This window comes from Piliocolobus tephrosceles, chromosome 5 (genome assembly GCF_002776525.5).
Source record: "Piliocolobus tephrosceles isolate RC106 chromosome 5, ASM277652v3, whole genome shotgun sequence".
Lineage (NCBI taxonomy): Eukaryota > Metazoa > Chordata > Mammalia > Primates > Cercopithecidae > Piliocolobus > Piliocolobus tephrosceles.
This window is the reverse complement of record NC_045438.1, coordinates 28,619,770-28,637,447: the sequence shown is the minus strand read 5'-3', so window position 1 is coordinate 28,637,447 and position 17,678 is coordinate 28,619,770. Positions and strand designations below refer to the sequence as shown.

Here is a 17,678-nt window from a genome sequence, read left to right as displayed (position 1 = left end):
ATCAACAGACAAGTGGATAAAGAAATGTGCTACAGGTGCAGAATAGAATTCAGTCAAAGGAAAGAATGAGATCCTGTCATTTGCAACAATATGGATGGAACTGGATCCAGGTCTTTATGTTAAGTGAAATAAACCAGGCACAGAAAAACAAATTTCATATGTCCCCACTTATTTGTGGGAGCTAAAATTGAAAACAATTGAACTCATGGAGATGGAAAGCAGAAGAATGGTTACCAGAGGCTGCGAAGGGCAGTGGGAGGAAAGGGAGAGTGTGGGGATGGTTAATGCATACAAAAAAGAGTTAGAGAGAATGTATAAGATCTAGTATTTGATGGCACAACAGAGTGACTACAATCAATAATAATTTAATTGTACATTTGAAAATAACTAAAAGGGTACAACTGGATTGTTTGTAACACAAAGGATAAATGCTTGAGGTGATGGAAGTCCCACTGACCTTGATGCGGTCATTACATATTCAATGCCTATATCAAAATATATCATATACCCCATAAATACTATGGGTATATTACTGTATTACTATGTAATCACAGCAATTAAAAATAAAAATAATAATAGAGTTGGTGCCAGTAAAAGGATGAGAGAATGAATTGTAAATGAAGGATTGGTTGTGGAGCCTCAGGACTCAGAGAGACACAGAGCTCCGATACTGCCTCCTGGCAGTTTCTGGAAAACGTTCCACCCACTGTACTGTGGCCATTATTTTAGAGTATGGGAATCCTTTTGTTTCCTAACAAAAAGTGATAATTTTTACATTTCTTTGTCATGATGTGAAAGGAACTGATGATTTCTTTCTCAGAACTCTGTGGCCCTTGTGAGTGAAACAGAGAAGACAGGCCATGCTTCAACGTGAATGCAGCAGCATCCTTTGGAAACAATCTCAAGACCTAACTGAAAACCAATGTTTCTAATTTAGGTATGACACAGTAATTACTCACACAGCCAGAGAGGATTCCAAGTCCCTGCCTATTTGCAGCACTATCTAAAAACAATCAACTCATCTTTCAAATCTGACCAAACTACAAATGGTATGAGAACTCAGTCGTTTAATAAGGATGTTCATTTTGGCACTCAGCAGCTTACGCATGGCTCGCAGATGGCATCTGTCTCGTTTTGCGTAATCCAATCATCCTGCACTACTGCGTCTCACACTTAGTCTCCAGGAGTAATTGAAAAGCTCACGGTGACAATTGTGTCTTCTTCCAGATGTCATCGCTATAAGGAGTGGGGCTTTCATCACCTCCTTGACGTAGGATGTGTACATGGCTCTCCAGGTCAGAGTTGCTCCAAGCAAGGTAAAGAGAAATTACTTCTTTGCATTGCCTTTCAGTGGCTGCCTAGCACTGGTGTAAATGAATATGTTCTATAAATGGCCTCTCTGTCAGTGGGCAACTTGTTTCACTTTTGGCTGGGTACCATAGAGAAAACATTCTGCTGCACGGCTTGCATCTTGTGGTAATAGGGCAATATAAAGGCACCCATGCCCAAGAAAGGATTCTAAAACATGTAAATAGTGGCTGTTTAGAAGGCACCATTTTATTCAGAGGTAAGCTCTCTGGTATTAACACCTGCATGTCTGCTATCGTTTTCTGAAATCATGACAGTTTGTTCTCAATCTTTTTTTCTTTCTTTCTTTCTTTTTTTTTTTTTTTTGCAGGGAGTGGTTTTTATTTTTGTAACTTCTAAAGGGTGTGCAAAATTTTAAAGGCAAAGTATTGAAACATTTCAAGCTGTAGGTTTGTTAGTTTCTTTTTCCCCCCCTGAGGCTAGTGTTAATAGTTGTGTTTTACTTCAGTGTAAAAATACCCCTTAAAAAAAAAATCAAAGAATCTAAAACAAGGAAATATGCAAAGCCTCAAAGCAGCTGTGTAAATTCACACAGGCTTTAGGCCTATAACGAGACAGGCTTAAGGGAGTGATAGTGGAAATCAGATTTTTACTTAAAAATTAAATTACAATTACGAATGAGTGCTACATTCATTTTAGTAAAATATCAGCACCGTGTGTATTTCCTCAAGCTTTTTCTTTACACTGCCATCATTACCACATATGTCATCAGTGAGTAATGTTGAGCATGACAACAGCTAAGAAAAATTTTCAAGGTCAGTAAAAACATTATTTCAGGAAAAATATTTAGTAAAAACATTTTTAAGGGGTTTTTAAATTTCACAATTTATGTATAGATTTGGGATTGAACTAGGAATAATAACTTCTGCTGAAGAGATAAAAATTAAAAGATAAAATCCTTTCTCTTAAGTAGCTTACACAAAGAATGGGGGTTCTATATTTAGTCGGGGCTTACACACACACACACACACACACACACACACACACACATTGCAGGGAAAATATCCAGATAGTTGCTGCGGTTCCTCACTATCTTAGAATTATCTGAGCTTCATGTGTAGAATTACAGCCTTAGAACATTAGAATAATAGTGAATATGTTTGAAATAGATAGGTTGTTGATTATCTGGACTCTTATAATACATCCCTATAAGTTATGAGTTAACTCTTCTTTTAAGTGCTTGTTCACTGTCAGTATTATAAGCACAATAATTACCGATATGCTCATAAATTAAGAGTAATAGCAAAAGTGACCATCTAGAGATAACTGGAATACTCAACAAACATTTATTGAGTGCATGCAATGTGCCAGGCATTGGGCTAATTAAATCCCCCCTATCTCTGCACTTTAAATGAGAGAAAAGCTGACTCAAGGGAAAGAGTCATGGCCAAAGGCCATTTAACTAATTTGCTGTCTGGGAAAATAGCACAAGAACTGGGAAGAAAGCCCAAGTATGAGGACTGCTAAATTGTTCAGAATACAATGTATTCTACTCCTGTAGATGACAAGTTTCCTAACTATGTTAAACTAATGTAAACTTTCCTCTGTAAAACAAATGTTGTAAAAATCTCAGAAGCACAACACATGCCTGCATATCCTCAGGGCTGTTCACCCGAACTGGAGAATTTCATTCATTCAGGCAATTTCAGAGGGAACTACTTATCAGTAGGATGGATCCTTTGCTGTGATTCTACAGGTGAGAGAGTCATATCTCATGATTTCTCCAGGAATTGTCCAGAGAACTACAATGTAGGCTTTCCCATGGGGAGAAGAAAGAGAGAAAGTATTATCTATTGAGCACAAACAGTACTTAATGTTAAGAATTGTACACATGTTCGGAATACAAATCCCTTATGAAACTTTACCTGTAGATGAGTAGAAAAAAACTCAGAAAGTAAGCAGCCAATGTCACACACCTGCCAGTGATTCAGATAAACTCCAGCATATCTGACTTAGAGTCCACATACTTTATTAATAGACTACGGTGGCTCATGCTTGTAATCCCAGCGCTTTGGGAGGCCAAGCTGGACAGATCACTTTAGGTCAGGAGTTCGATACCAGCCTGGTCAACATGGTGAAACCCCATCTCTACTAAAAATACAAAAATTACCTGTCTGTGGTGGTGCACACCTGTAGTCCCAGCTACTCAGGGAGGCTGAGGCAAGAGAATTCCTTGAAGCCAGGAGGCAGAGGTTACAGTGAGCTGAGATTGTGTCACTGTACTCCAACCTGGGTGACAAAGCAAGACTCTGTTTCAAAAAGAAAAAAAGACTATGGTTCCTACTATAGTGGTCTTGTCTTCCATAATTTCTTTCCTTCCATCCATGATTATTATTCAAAATATATTTATTGAATACCTATGAAAGCCTGACCCGTATTGTAGAGGCTGAAGAATTAAATGTGATCAAATCGGTATCTGTCTTTTAGAGACTGGAGAAAGAAATGTATACCTCCAAAAGTAGGTATGCTACAATACAAGCATAATCAGATCTATAAGACAAATATAATATTATGGAAGCAATAAAAGAAAATAGAGATTGGTTCTGTCCTGCAGTGAGGGGTGGAGTGAGAAGATGGTATATGAGCCAGACCTAGTGAATATAGCTACTTGCTCTGTAAACAAGAGTGAAGCTATTGTAGGCAACGGGAACATTCTGCTTTGCAAAAATCACACAAGGGCTTCCAGTTTCCATAGAATAAATGGAGAAGGCTATAACAGAAGGACTAGGCCTAGTTTTCACAAAAGAATTCTCCTAAATCTTCAAAGATCATATACTCCCAATGCTACTAAAATCATTTTTGAGTATAGAAAAACAAGAAAAGCCACAAGGAAGTTTTATGAAACAAGAAATATATTGTCACCTAAACCATATGAGATGGTACAAAAAAATACTATAGATCAATTTCACTTATGAATACAGAAGTAAAAATCTAAACATATTAGCAAACAGAACCCAAGAACTCATCATAAAAATAAAACATTGGCCGGGCACGGTGGCTCAAGCCTGTAATCCCAGCACTTTGGGAGGCCGAGACGGGTGGATCACGAGGTCAGGAGATCGAGACCATCCTGGCTAACATGGTGAAACCCCGTCTCTACTAAAAATACAAAAACTAGCTGGGCGAGGTGGCGGGCGCCTGTAGTCTCAGCTACTCAGGAGGCTGAGGCAGGAGAATGGCGTAAACCCGGGAGGCGGAGCTTGCAGTGAGCTGAGATCCGGCCACTGCACTCCAGTCTGGGCGACAGAGCAAGACTCCGCCTCAAAAAATAAAAAATAAAAAAAATAAAAAATAAAAAACATCATGACCAAGTGACATTATTCCAAAAACATAAGGATGGTTCAATATTAGGTAATCTACTAACATAATTTAGATGTTCATAAATCTAAGCAGAAAATCATATGATCATCTTCATTCATCTTCGTAGATGCTAAAACTGCCTTTGACAAAAATTGGCAATCATTCCTGAACCATTCCTGATAAAAACCATTCCTGAATAAAATAAGAACTTTTTTCATCTGATCAGATATATAACTGAAATATATATATATAACCACACATGCACACACACACATTGCACTCCTAAAGCTGGTATATTACTTAATGGAGAATACTAGAGGCATTTACAGAAAGACCAAGAACAAGGCAAGAATGTCCACTAACTCCACTACTATCTAAACATATGTTAGGGTTGGGCGCAGTGGCTCATGTCTATAATACCAACACTTTGGGAGGCTGAGGCGGGTGGATCACCTGAGGTCAGCAGTTCCAGACCAGCGTGGCCAACATGACAAACCCCATCTCTACTAAAAATACAAAAAATTATCTGGGCGTGGTGGCATGTGCCTATAATCCCAGCTACTTGGGAGGCTGAGGCAGGAGAATTGCTTAAACCTGGGATATGGAGGTTGTGGTGAGCCAAGATCTCACCACTGCACTCCAGTCTGGGTGACAGAGTGAGACTCCATCTCAAAAAAAAAAAAAATTTTATATATATATATATATATATAATGTATGTTAGAGATACTATTCCATTCAATTAGATCAGAATAAATGAAAGAGCCATGATAATTAAAATAGAAGTAAAACTATCTCTATTTACAGTTGATATAATAGTATATATGGAAAATCCAAAACAATAATGAAAACACTAACACAATTTTAAAAATCAGTAAGTTAATAGACTATTAAAATACAAAAATCAGAAGCCTTTCTACAAACAAACAATAGCTAGTTAGATAATGTAATGGAAGAGGAAACTTCAGTTGTATTAGTAGCAAAAAGAATTTATTTAATCATAAGTTTAACAGGAAGTGTGTAAAATCTATATGAGAAAAAAATTAACATACTCCTGAAAAATACAAAACTGGACTTGAATAAGTGTGGAAATTTTTCTTGTTTTTGAATGGTACTTGTAAACATAATAAAGCTATCATTTATTCCCATCTTAATAAGTTTGGCATAATCTCAATAAAAATAACAAAGTTGTTTTTATGGAGCTAGTCAAGTAGATTTTGAATTTTATATGAAAAAATAAAAATAGCTATGAGAACCCTAAAGAAAAGAAAAAGGAGAGGTGACTAGCCTTACTAGATATTTTTTAGGCCAGTTTTATTGAGGAATAAATTAATATACAAAAAGTGCACTTATTTAATGTATACAAGTTTATACATTTGAAAATTTGCAACACCTGTGAAACCATCACCATAATTAAGATAATAGACATATTTATCACCTCCACAAGTTTCCTTGTAAACATTATAAAGTTTCCTTGTGCTCCTTTGATGGTTTCCTGTGCGTACATGCATGTGTGGTAAGAACACTTAATGCAAGCTCTATCCTTTTAACAAATGCCTTGCCAGATATTAAAACATACTATAAAGCTTCTGTAATTAAAACAGTGTGGTATTGATTCATGAGTAGATAGCTCAATGGAGGCGAATAGAAAGTTCACAAATAGACAAAAGTGTATATGAAAATGTAGTAATGAAAAAGACAATATCCCATTGGAATGTCATAAAGCAAGGAAGTATAAAAATGATGGGGATATGTAAAAAGAACACAGGTGGTATCTGGTAGGTGCTCAAATTGGTCAAACTTGGGATAATTTGAGCATCAACAGAAATCATGATGTTAATTAATTATGGCACACAGAAAACAAAAAAGACCATAATCAAAAATAAATGAATAAATAATAAATACATAAATTAATAGGTAAGTTCAAGGGTAAGAAAGGAAATATCTTCATGGAAGAATATCTACTGAAATGCAGAAGAAAAAATAAAATAATAAAACCATCGGTTTACAATACCAATGTAAATAATTGATTCAGATGAGATACGTTGATGAATGGCTAAAAAGTTTTGGGGAACCAGATATTTATATAGTCTCAAGTATCACCCCACAGATTACTTATTAATTACAAATGATGAACAGTGCAGTGAAAATAGATCTAGTAGATTTCACCTTTACCAAGTGATCAAACTGACCATCAGTAATAATGAAAGTCATATTTTGCATCTTCTCATAAGATACAATGGGAAATGCACAATATTACCTTTGTAGAGTTCTTCCCCAAAGAATCTGGTCATGAGGAAACCATCAGACAAATTCAGAGTAGGTTACTAAAGAGACATGACAACCAAATGTAACATGTGAAAATATGATTGATTCCAGAATTCTCAGATTTTGAGAACAATAGAGGAAATCTGAATATAAACTCTATATCAATAATATTTTATATCTATGTAGGATTTATTGTGTGTAGTTATAGTTTTGAATTATAGGAGAATGTCCTTTTTCCTGCCTGTGAGAATTTGGGAAAAATACTTACTAAGTTCTTTGGAAATTTTGTCTTCACTTTCTGTCATTGAGAAATAAATGTATTATAATGTCGCATTAGCTTGACACTATACCCCACCATCTTTAGCAAGGCTGTCTAGAACAGTATGCATTTCATCCACCAGAATAAGTAATTCATTTTTTAAAAAAGAAAAATATCTTCACTAACTCGATAGAACAATAGTGTCTATGAAGTTTGGGTATGTGTTTCTTTATTGTTAGTGAAGTAAAATATTACATTTGCTCCTTTTAATTGGAAATTTGTCTCTTGCCCATTTTGCTCAGGAACCCAGACCTGTGGCTGTCCCATGTGGAAATCCTGCCTGAGGGGAAACTCTAGGACAGGTCTAGGTTTCTGTTTGTCACCTAGACCAGTTCCTATATCCTCAGTAGTTATTTCCATTGTAATCACCTGAGAGGTTTGTTAAAATGCAGTTACCAGCGTTAAGAATAATAACCTTTGTGAACCACTTAAAGGCCACGTATGTGGGCAGATGTTGAATATGAAGAGTCTGGACCATTGTGATTGTTCCTAGGAGCCTAGATCTTCATGAAACCTAGCTTATCTCTTTTCTGTGAGGTAGCTTTGCAATTAATTTTAGCAATTATGGATGCTTCTTGACTTACAATGGGATTATGTCCTAATAAACCTGTTGTAAAGTTGAAACATTGTTAAATTGAACCATTGTAAGTCAGGGACCAGCTGTAATCAGAACCACAAAGCTTTTTGTTCTGACCAGGATTCAATAAATTTTATTTACAATTGTATATACAATTTTATATACAATTGTGACTCTTTAAGTGAATAGCTTTGTGAAAATCACTTAATTTCTCTGGGCCTCTGTTGTTTTTTCATCTATAAAGAGGTGACTATAATCCTAACTCACATGTTTATTCAGATGAGTGAGCTCATCTAGACAAGTACACAGTAGAGTCATATAAATGTTAGGTATACTTGCTTGTTCTAATTATTTTCTGTGTGATTATTTTGTCTCTTCTTACCTCTTCCTTTTTATCCCCAGGAAGTCTGAAACAGTTCTGGGCAGAATGTCAACACCTGATAATTATCTCCTGATTGGTGACTCTCTCACTGTACAGTAAAGATTGCTTTTATCTGGGGTACTGTTCAGTGTGGCCTGGACTCTGACCAAATGTAACTGATTCTACTTAAATAACCAGAATGTCTGTAGAGCCATCCTTCTATTAATTCTAAAACTGTAACAAATCATCCAATAACTTACATTCTTTGAATACCTACTGTCTTGTTTTTCTAAGACCACCAGAGCGAGCACAAAAGAACCAGCAAGTAGGCAAAGATCAGGCGCAAAACTGCTAGTTTATTTTAGCAACCTAAGGTGTGGAGAAGAAGTCTGTCCGCCTCCGGCAAAGAAGGCCGGCAGAGTTCCCCTCCCCCAAGCTCTCTGAGGGAGTTCCGACATCCCGACAGAACTGGGAAGCTGGGACGTCCGCTTGGCTCAATGGCGGAGAGCGGCTTTTCTAGGAGTGGGAGGGCAATAGATGGGGCATGGGCGTGTCAGGGGCGTTCTGCAGGTGAGACCAGGTAAATCTTGGTCTCTTCGGATTGACGTCACCTGGCGCATGCCCAGTTGGTCTGCACCTTCCCGGGCGCCGGCTGCATTTTGGCGTGCGCGCGGGAAGAGTTGGGAGGTGGGGGGGAGATGAAGAACCCGGAAGTGCACCATCTTGCCTCCATTCGTCCAAACACCTACTGTGTGCCAGGAACCACACCAGACACTACACATATATTAGTGAGCCAAATGGACACATCTCTTCTTCCCAGTCCCTTCTTACATAAAATGAGGTAAGTAGCATAGAAAAAGTAGACCCTGTATCTTTTAGCAATTACTTGCAGAACCATAAAATAATATCTAGAAGACATCCCACTAGGGTGTTATTAAATGCAACAACAAGAGAAACTCGACAGCTAAATGAAGAGAGGTGGCTCTCAGCTCCAGCAGAGTGGAATGAATGTGAGCTTTTCCTTTTTGAATTATGCCCCATCGAGCCAGTGTAGAAATTGGCAAGTCAGTTAAGTGAGTTACACTGCTGAAGTACTCAGCTCCACTTAAGCTCTGAATCCTTAGGGATGCCACCTGCACATACTCATATTCTATCCAGGTTCCAGCCTAGCCCTAGCAAAGATAGTGCTCATGGTTTTGGGAGATTCTAAATGTGCAAATCAATAGCACTTTCCTCTATCCTTTTTTGCATAGGTATAGCCGTTTCTTAATTTCAACTTATTAAAACTGCTTTAGTTTTTAGGGCAGTAGAAGGAAGGCTGGTATCAAAATATTTTGATCGAAAAAGATGACAAAGATGTAAAGACCAGTTGTAGCAGACCATTTTCTGAAAGCAACTTGTAAAAACATTCATTACATCATAAATGTGCACATTTTGCAGACTGGTGCACATTTATTTCACTTTCAGAATAGGATTGTAAAACAAAAAAAGGTGGAAGCTTTTTAATAAAGAAATTGTAGTTATAATGATCTGTGTTTGAATATTATAAATCTTCAGACTAATGAGGGCTTTTTTGGGAGAAAAGAAAGTGTTAGGGAGCATACAGTAGAGAATAAGAAGTCAGGGGAACTTCTTGAAGAAAGTGAGGTATCAGTTTAGACCTGAAAAGATGAGTGGGAGTTAGTTTTCCGAAGAGAGGAGTCATTAATTCTAGATAGGGGGAGCAGCATTGAACTTTTCCAGATATAGGAAGTACTTAAGAATGGCTGGAGCACCAAAGAGGAGAGTGAACACAAAGGAAATAACAGGACCCACGGGTGATCTTCTTATACGCACAAGGTAATATTGTGAAATGTTCTCGTGTTTTCCTTTTCTACCAGTTCCTCCATTGGAGGTGATGTTGTGCCGGAGAATTAGATTTGGTGTATGGGAAAGCAATGAAGAGGAACATTCAATGCTGTGGGTGCTCGTTTGTTTTTTCAACTTCCAAAATGAGCTCCATCAATAGACTGGAAAGAGAATTCCAGAGGGAGCTTGAATAGGCTCTGCAGGGATCTGCCTGAGGAGCACCAGATCTTGAGGCAGATGGTGAGAAGGTGGCTGGGGGAGAGGCTGAGACTGGATTGCAAGTTGTGGGGCTTGTATGGAGAAGAGCTGGAGAAGGCAGGAGAAGGCTACCTAGAACGGTTTGTGGCTGGCGACAGGGCGCTAAAAGGAAGGTGAGGCACTGTTTGCAGACAAACCCCTCGTAGAGCCCTGTTAACCTGCTGTTACTGGGGGAAGGTGTGTTTCTCCTTGCCAGTAGGCATAGCTACCTGCCTCTTCATTGCCCTTGTATAGTCCAGCAGAACAACACGCCCTCTGGTCCCTGGAACTTTGCTGAGTCCATGGACTTGCTCAGTGATCCTTTTCTCTTCATGCCAGCCCCATCTCAATGGGCCAGAGTACTTGTAAACCCCCTGAAACCGTATGTCCTTGACCCCAGAGGAACAAACAAGGCGAAGTGCCAGCTTCTGTGCTCCAATGATAAAGACGGATTATACTTCCTGTCTGGCAGTGTTGTTGTGCGGATTAAAGGAGATAAGGTTTGCAAAGTGGCTAGCTTAGCGTCTCGCACATACAGGTATTAAGCAAAGGTTACCCCTTACCGCATCCCTCAGGGATGTTCCTCAAAATTGTATTAATCAAAGCATGCTTTAAAAGTTTGTGAAGATGCTCACTGGTTGAATAAATGTATTGAAAAAATTTATATTTTTACCAAAAAAGTAAATATATGCAAATTTAAATAAAATGGTATAATGCGTCCCATTTATCCCTCACCTAGCTTCAAAATTATCAACTCCTGTTCAATCTTGTTTCATCTTCATTTCCAGCTATTCTCTTATCTTTTTATTTGGAAACTAACCCAGACATCATATTATTTCAACTGCAAACATGCCCTTATGCATCTTCAAAGACAACGACTTAGAAAAAACACCATACCATTATCTTACCTTAAAAACGTAACAATAATTTTTTAACATTATTAAATATCCAGTCAAGTTTAAATAGCCAAATGTCTCATAAATGTCATAATTTTTAAAGGTTTATTTGATTCAGGATCCAAATATATTTAAAAACATAATAAAACGTTTGGCAGTAGCCAAATATCTAGACAGCTACAAATTCTGAGTCTCACATACTGGCTTTTCCTAGAGTGCAGCAATAATACTGTATCATAATAAAATAATGCTCCCTCATTTGGACCGCATTATTAAGTGCTTTTACTTTGTTAATTCAATACAATTATTTTCCTAATCTCAACTTGGCCACTAAATAGAGGTGTGTCCTTGGGCTATTCACTCAACTTGTCTGAGTCACAGTTTTCATACTTTTAAAAACAGAGTGTTGAACTAAAATTGATTATTCATGCCAGCTGCAGTGACTCATACCTGCAATCCCAGCACTTTGGGAGGTTAAGACAGGCAGATCACTTGAATTCAGCAGTTTGAGACCACTCTGGCCAACATGGTGAAACCCCGTCTCTACTACAAATACAAAAAATTTGCTGGGAGTGGTGGCGGACGCCTGTAATCCCAGCTACTCGGTAGGCTGAGGCAGGAGAATTGCTTGAGCCTGGGAGGTGGAGGTTGCAGTGAGCCAAGATCATGCCACGGCACTCCAGCCTAGGCGACAAAGCAAGACTCCTCTAAATGAATAAATAAGGATTATTCAGCATGCTTTCATTGTGAACTTCTGGGTGGGGGCAGGAGAGCACAGGGTTGAGAGGAAACATCCAGCAGATCTGGCCTGGAGCCCTGCCACATGTAGGCCACATGAGCTGGGATTAGTTCCTTAATCTCTCTTTGTCTCGCTTTCCAAGTCTGTGAAATGCAAATGAAAGCCAACCAAACCCAGAAAGTTTTTCCTGTATGCATATAGTGGTGCGGTACAGGGAAGGGTGAATACAATGAGAAAATACGAGTACAGTGATTGTCATATAGGAATCTTCAATAAATAGTCAATATAGTTAGGCTATCAGCTGGGGCAGGGGATGAGGAGATGAGGCTGGAGGACAGGCAGAGGTGAGAAATGTCTTGTCCACTGTCCACACATGGCAATTTAGTACTTGAAATGCAGCTAGTCTGAATTAAGATGTCTTGTAAATAAATTACCTTTTGTACTTCTAAGACGTAGTAGGAACAAACAACATAAAATATCTCTATTTTTAATGATTCATTTATGTCAAAATCATAATATCTTGGATATATTGTGTTAAATAAATATTATTAAAATTAATTTTACCCTATCAAAATTTTTATAAATGTAGCTATTAAAAAATTTAAAATTACATATGTGGCTTGCATTGTATTTCTGCTGGACAGCACTGGGCTAGATTATGGATTACCATTCCAGTAATTTAGAACTGATAGTGCTCCCCTTATTGTCCAACCAATCAATAAAATTGGGTTGGAAAACTGGGAGATAGAGTCAACAGTTTCCTCTCCCTTAACCCCCACAAGTTATCCATTCTGTTTCCTTAATAGTTCACATACCTGTCCTCCTCTCCATTTCCATTGCAAACCCATTTAAATGCTTCCCCGACCTAATGGCCCCTCTCTAGTCTATACTACTCCTTAAATCTTTCAGTCTCCCCAGGGCCTTCAGGGATATGAAAAATTCCTCTTTAAGGTGTAAACTTCCCTTCACCTCTGACTTCAGCTCTTTAAACCTCTCCTACCAAAACTCCTCTCCATCAAGTTTGGCTTCACCCAGGTCTTTGCTTCTTGTGCCTATGGCCACACCCCTGCCACTGCTCCAGCTCATCATAGGTAGAATAAGGGTTGAGTCAGAGCAGCACTTGGGTCTTAGCTCCACAATTTACTGTTAAATGTTCAGAAAGTTACAAGACCTCTCTGAGCCTCATTTTTCTTCTCTCTAAAAAGGGATTCTACCACTCAGAAGTTTTATAAAGATTAAACGAGGTAATGCAGATGTGATACCGTAACTCAAGAAAACCTACAATAAATGTTGTCAAGGATTTTCTGGGGAATGTTCATGCCCCCTTCACACACGTGCATGGAAGCACACAAACACACACACATAACCTACCCATTCTCTGCTGTTGTCTTGCTTGGGCTTACATAGCACTCCATACCCTCCTCAATTATACCTCTTCTCTTTGTATTGTAGCCATTTCTTCACTCATTCTTGCCTCTAGATCAATAGTTCTCAAAGTGTGGTAATAGGTACAGCTGATCCAGCATCAGCTGGGAACTTGTTATGAACACAAATTCCTGGAACCCATCCCAGAATTACCAAATCAGAAACTCTGGGACTTGAGCCCGGTAATCTGTGTTTTAACAGGACCTTAATGTGAGTCTGATGCTTGTACATTTGAGAACAACAGCTCAACTGCATCTCTATGGCTTGGACCACAACCAATTTACCTTGCATTGCTACCCCGCCCAGTAACTATTTGTCAAATGAAAAAAATGGAGGAATAAATCCCGATAATGATGTGAGGCCATAAAAGGATATAAAGCAGAGGAAGTCATGGTCTGATTGTTTTTTAGAAAATACTTACGTTCCATAGACTCTGTAGGGTGTAGATTCGAGGAAGAACATACTAAAAGCAAGTGAATTTGCTTATGAGAAAAGTATTATTTGAAAATCTAGACTTATAATTCAGGTAGAAAAATTAATTGTTTACAAAAAATTATGCCTTGCTTTTCCAAGTATTTCTTACAAATCATTTTAAAATATATTATTTTGATATTATATTTATATTTAATGTTTCATAAATTTGTCAGGAAAAGTGTATCTCTATGTAAAGTTTGTCAACAAATATATTGTCTCATAAATTATAATTTAATTAAAAAATGGTTCCAAATGTCTTATACAGATTTAGTATTTGTAGGTTTTCTGGGTATGTAGTACAATCCTCATGTTTGGATTATACAAGGGAAATTTTAGAGTAAGTGAATGTATTAAAACATTAAAATGTTATTTAAATTTTAATATTAACAGAGATAAGAATAGTTTCATGGTTGAAAATACATGTTAGTATAGAGACTATATATTATTCATCTTATTTTGGATTGAAATGAAATAAAGCAATCATCTAGAAAGATCTAAAGGCTATTAATGCTCAAATTAAAAGAAAAACAATTGATATATCAATACATGGTAGGAAGAATAAAGCAAACCCAAAGACACATGACTCTTAAAAAAATTATAGTGCTGAAGAAGCTCCCAGCTGCTCCGTTTTACATACCCATCTCCCAGCAGCAAATTCTTATTCCAGCAGTTGGGGAAGAATTGAGCCAGTTGATGCATGGGCCTCAACTCAGGCAATACCTCCACACTTTCTTTTGACCTTCAAAGACTCTTTGCTACAAAATGAGGGCTTTTAGCTATTTCCGTATTGATTCCTTCCAAGTGGAAGATGTAGTTTCCTGCCCAACTCCTTCTTCCCTGCTAATAGAACTCCAATTTTTCTTTTATTGAGGCAGTAGGTGCCTGTCCCCGGAAGCGCAGTCATGATGTCATAAAGCTGCCATAGTAAACCCTTTTACTCTACCTGTGATTGTTCAGTAAGTGGACATGTGGCCCTGTGGCGGACAATGAGACATAATGGGAAGGCTGTTTGTAGCTTCTAGGAAGGATTTTTATTCTCTGATAAAAGAAAGACAGCTACGGGAAGAAGGTCTCTTTTGCACACATTCCTTTTAAAAAATCACGTTGTGTCAGCTATCATGGAACCACAGGCTATACAGGTCTTAGGGAGAGAATGAGGAGCATGGATAGGAGGGGACCAAGGGTTGAGGAAGGAGAGACTGAAGGTCATAAGGGAAGAGAGATTAAGAGACTAGGAATGTGAAGGCCAGGCGCAGGGTGGCTCATGCCTGTAATCCCAGCACTTCGGGAGGCCGAGGCAGGCGAGTTTGAGACTAGCCTGGCCAACATGGAGAAACCCCGACTCTACTAAAAGTACAAAATTAACTGGGCTTGGTGGTGCATGCCTGTAATCCCAGCTACTAGGGAGGCTGAGGCAGGAGAATTGCTTGAACCTGGGAGACTGAGGTTGCGGTGAGCCGTGATAGTGCCATTGCACTCCAACCTTGGCAACAAGAGCGAAACTCTCTCTCAAAGAAAAAAAACAAAAACAAAAAAAACAAAAAAAACAGAGACAAGGAATGTGAGATCCTGAGGGTGAACTGGGGATGAGAATCAGGGAAAAGAGGTGAGACTTGGTGAGCAGGGCTGGGGGTGGACACAGGCAAAGAGTAGGGGGTGTTGAGGATGGTGTGAGAGCAAGGGATGGGGGAAGACTCTGAAGGTCCCAGAACCCTGGAGTCCTGTTTTCTCATGGCCCTCTCAGGCTTCACATCCTACCCATTTAAAAATAATTGGAAGAAGTAGGTTCTTGGTAGATCTGTAAATCTGGTCCATTCAGCCACTTGGTTGTGGTCTACTCTCTGCTAACTAGCTTCTCCTCTTGCCTCTAGCTGTGGGCTTCTTCTGTACCTAGGCAAGTGAAAATATGTGGTCAGTTTTGTGAATCGGTCATTCAAGTAAAATTAATAATAATCCGAAAGTGTTGGAGTGTGGATTAAGCAAAAATGGCTTAAGATTCTAAAATAAAAGAATAAACTGAGTAAATTGAGCATTTCTCATGTGAAATGCTGCGACCTTTATTATAGTCATAAGGATATCTTTGAAAAGGTTAATAGCGAAGTTTGGCACATTTTTGATTGTTTGTTGGCTTTTTAAGTATTTCTTCATGTGAATTGCCTATTTATATACTTTGTCCATTTTTCTATTGGTTTGTCTTTTTCTATCATTTGTGTGAGTTTATATATTATAGATATCAATCCTTTTCCTGTGATATATATTGCAAATATTTTCTCCCAACCTATTCCTTGGCATTTAAGCCTTTACTCCCCTTGAAATTTATTGTGGTGTCTGGTACAAGACTGGAATCTAATGGGATTTTTCTGTTTAGAAGTTAGACTATTTTCACAGGACCATTTGTCAAATAATCTTTCTGATTCTCATTAATCTGCAGTACTTCTTTCTTAGGTCTCAGATGTGGAAGAGTCCATTTCAGGACCATCTATTGTGTTTTACCAAATTGCTCTGTAAATTCTTGTATAGAGGTTTAAGTATTGTGTTATTTATGTGGGTTTTTAAAAATATTTGGAATTTACCTGTTCTCATCTTTCTATAGGTTGATGCAAAAGTAACTGTGGTTCTTGCCATTATTATTATGATTGGCAAGATTATATTATTATCACAGCTGAGGTTTAGAGTCATTTTGTCAAGTTAAAATACAAATATTGGCATTTAGGAAGTTTGTTCCAGTGAATGGAGGGTAAGTGATATGGATTTGTATATTGCATTAATTCTTGGTGCAAATGTGTAAGATGGTAACCTCTTCAGCCAGCAACATTTTTAAAATATGTAGTGTTTTATAAATTTGTCAGGAAAAGTCAGTGTATCTCTATATAAAAGTTGTCAACAAATATATTGTCTCACAAATTATAATTTAATTAAAAAATAGTTCCAAATGTCTTACACAGATTTAGTATTTATAGGTTTTCTGGGTATGTAGTACAATCCTCATGGTTTTGGATTACACAGAGAAAATTTTATAGCAAGTGAATGTACTAAAAGATTAAAATGTTATTTGAATTTTGATATTAACAGAAATAAGAAAAGTTTAATGGTTGAAAATACATACTAACATAGAGACTATATATTATTCATCTTATTTTGGATCGAAATGAAAGCAATCATCTAGAAATATCTAGAGGCTATTATTGTTCAAATGAAAAGAAAAACTAACTGATTTCAATACATGGTAGGAAGGATAAACCAAACCCAAGACACATGACACTTAAGAAAATTATACCGCCGAAGAAGCTCCAAGATGGACTCTTTGAAGTCCTTCCCATCCCATGGGTCCTTAAGCAATACAAGGCTAGTCAACACTATCTAGTAATCATTCATCATCTTTTGCCAAACTAGTTACCAAAGACCATGTGAAAAATCCCAGGCTCTTGGACCTCACACCTGTTTTCTCCACAGGTTGTTTTGCAGAAGCTTCTTCTATGTGTCATCCTGTTCTACACCGTGTACTACGTGTCCCTGAGCATGGGCTGCGTGTTGTTTGAGTAAGTAGCACATTGTCTTCAAACAGAATTAAAAAGCTAACATTGAATAGGAAAGACTTTTATAGTTAACGTTTCACATGTCTTTATGGATTAGAGGATGTGGATTTTTGTTTAAGACATAGTTTCTTACTTTTGTTTATTTTTTATTTTTTGGTAGAGATAAGGTCTTACTATGTTGCCTAGGCTGGTCTTGAACCCCTGGCCTCAAATGATCCTCCGGCCTTGGTCTCCCAAAGTGCTAGAATTACAGGCATGAGCCACTGCATCCAGCCTACTTTCATTATTTAAGTAAAAATAGGCAAATGTTCTATCTCTGAAAATGATAAAAGT

General features: G+C 37.8%; 1 protein-coding gene across 2 annotated transcripts in view; it reads left to right on the top strand.

Annotated features, from left to right (window-relative positions):
• Positions 1-1,124: 1,124 nt before the first annotated feature.
• Positions 1,125-17,678, top strand: part of TMEM244 (transmembrane protein 244) — a 43,507-nt gene continuing 26,953 nt past the window's right edge. Inside the window, exons 1-2 of one of the 2 annotated variants that reach the window (XM_023230608.2) lie at positions 1,125-1,316; positions 17,263-17,348. In XM_023230608.2, coding sequence (XP_023086376.2) covers positions 1,284-1,316; positions 17,263-17,348 — 119 coding nt within the window. In that variant the 5' untranslated portion in view covers positions 1,125-1,283. The remainder of the gene's footprint in view (positions 1,317-17,262; positions 17,349-17,678) is intronic. The other variant, XM_023230609.2, reaches the window with a different exon arrangement.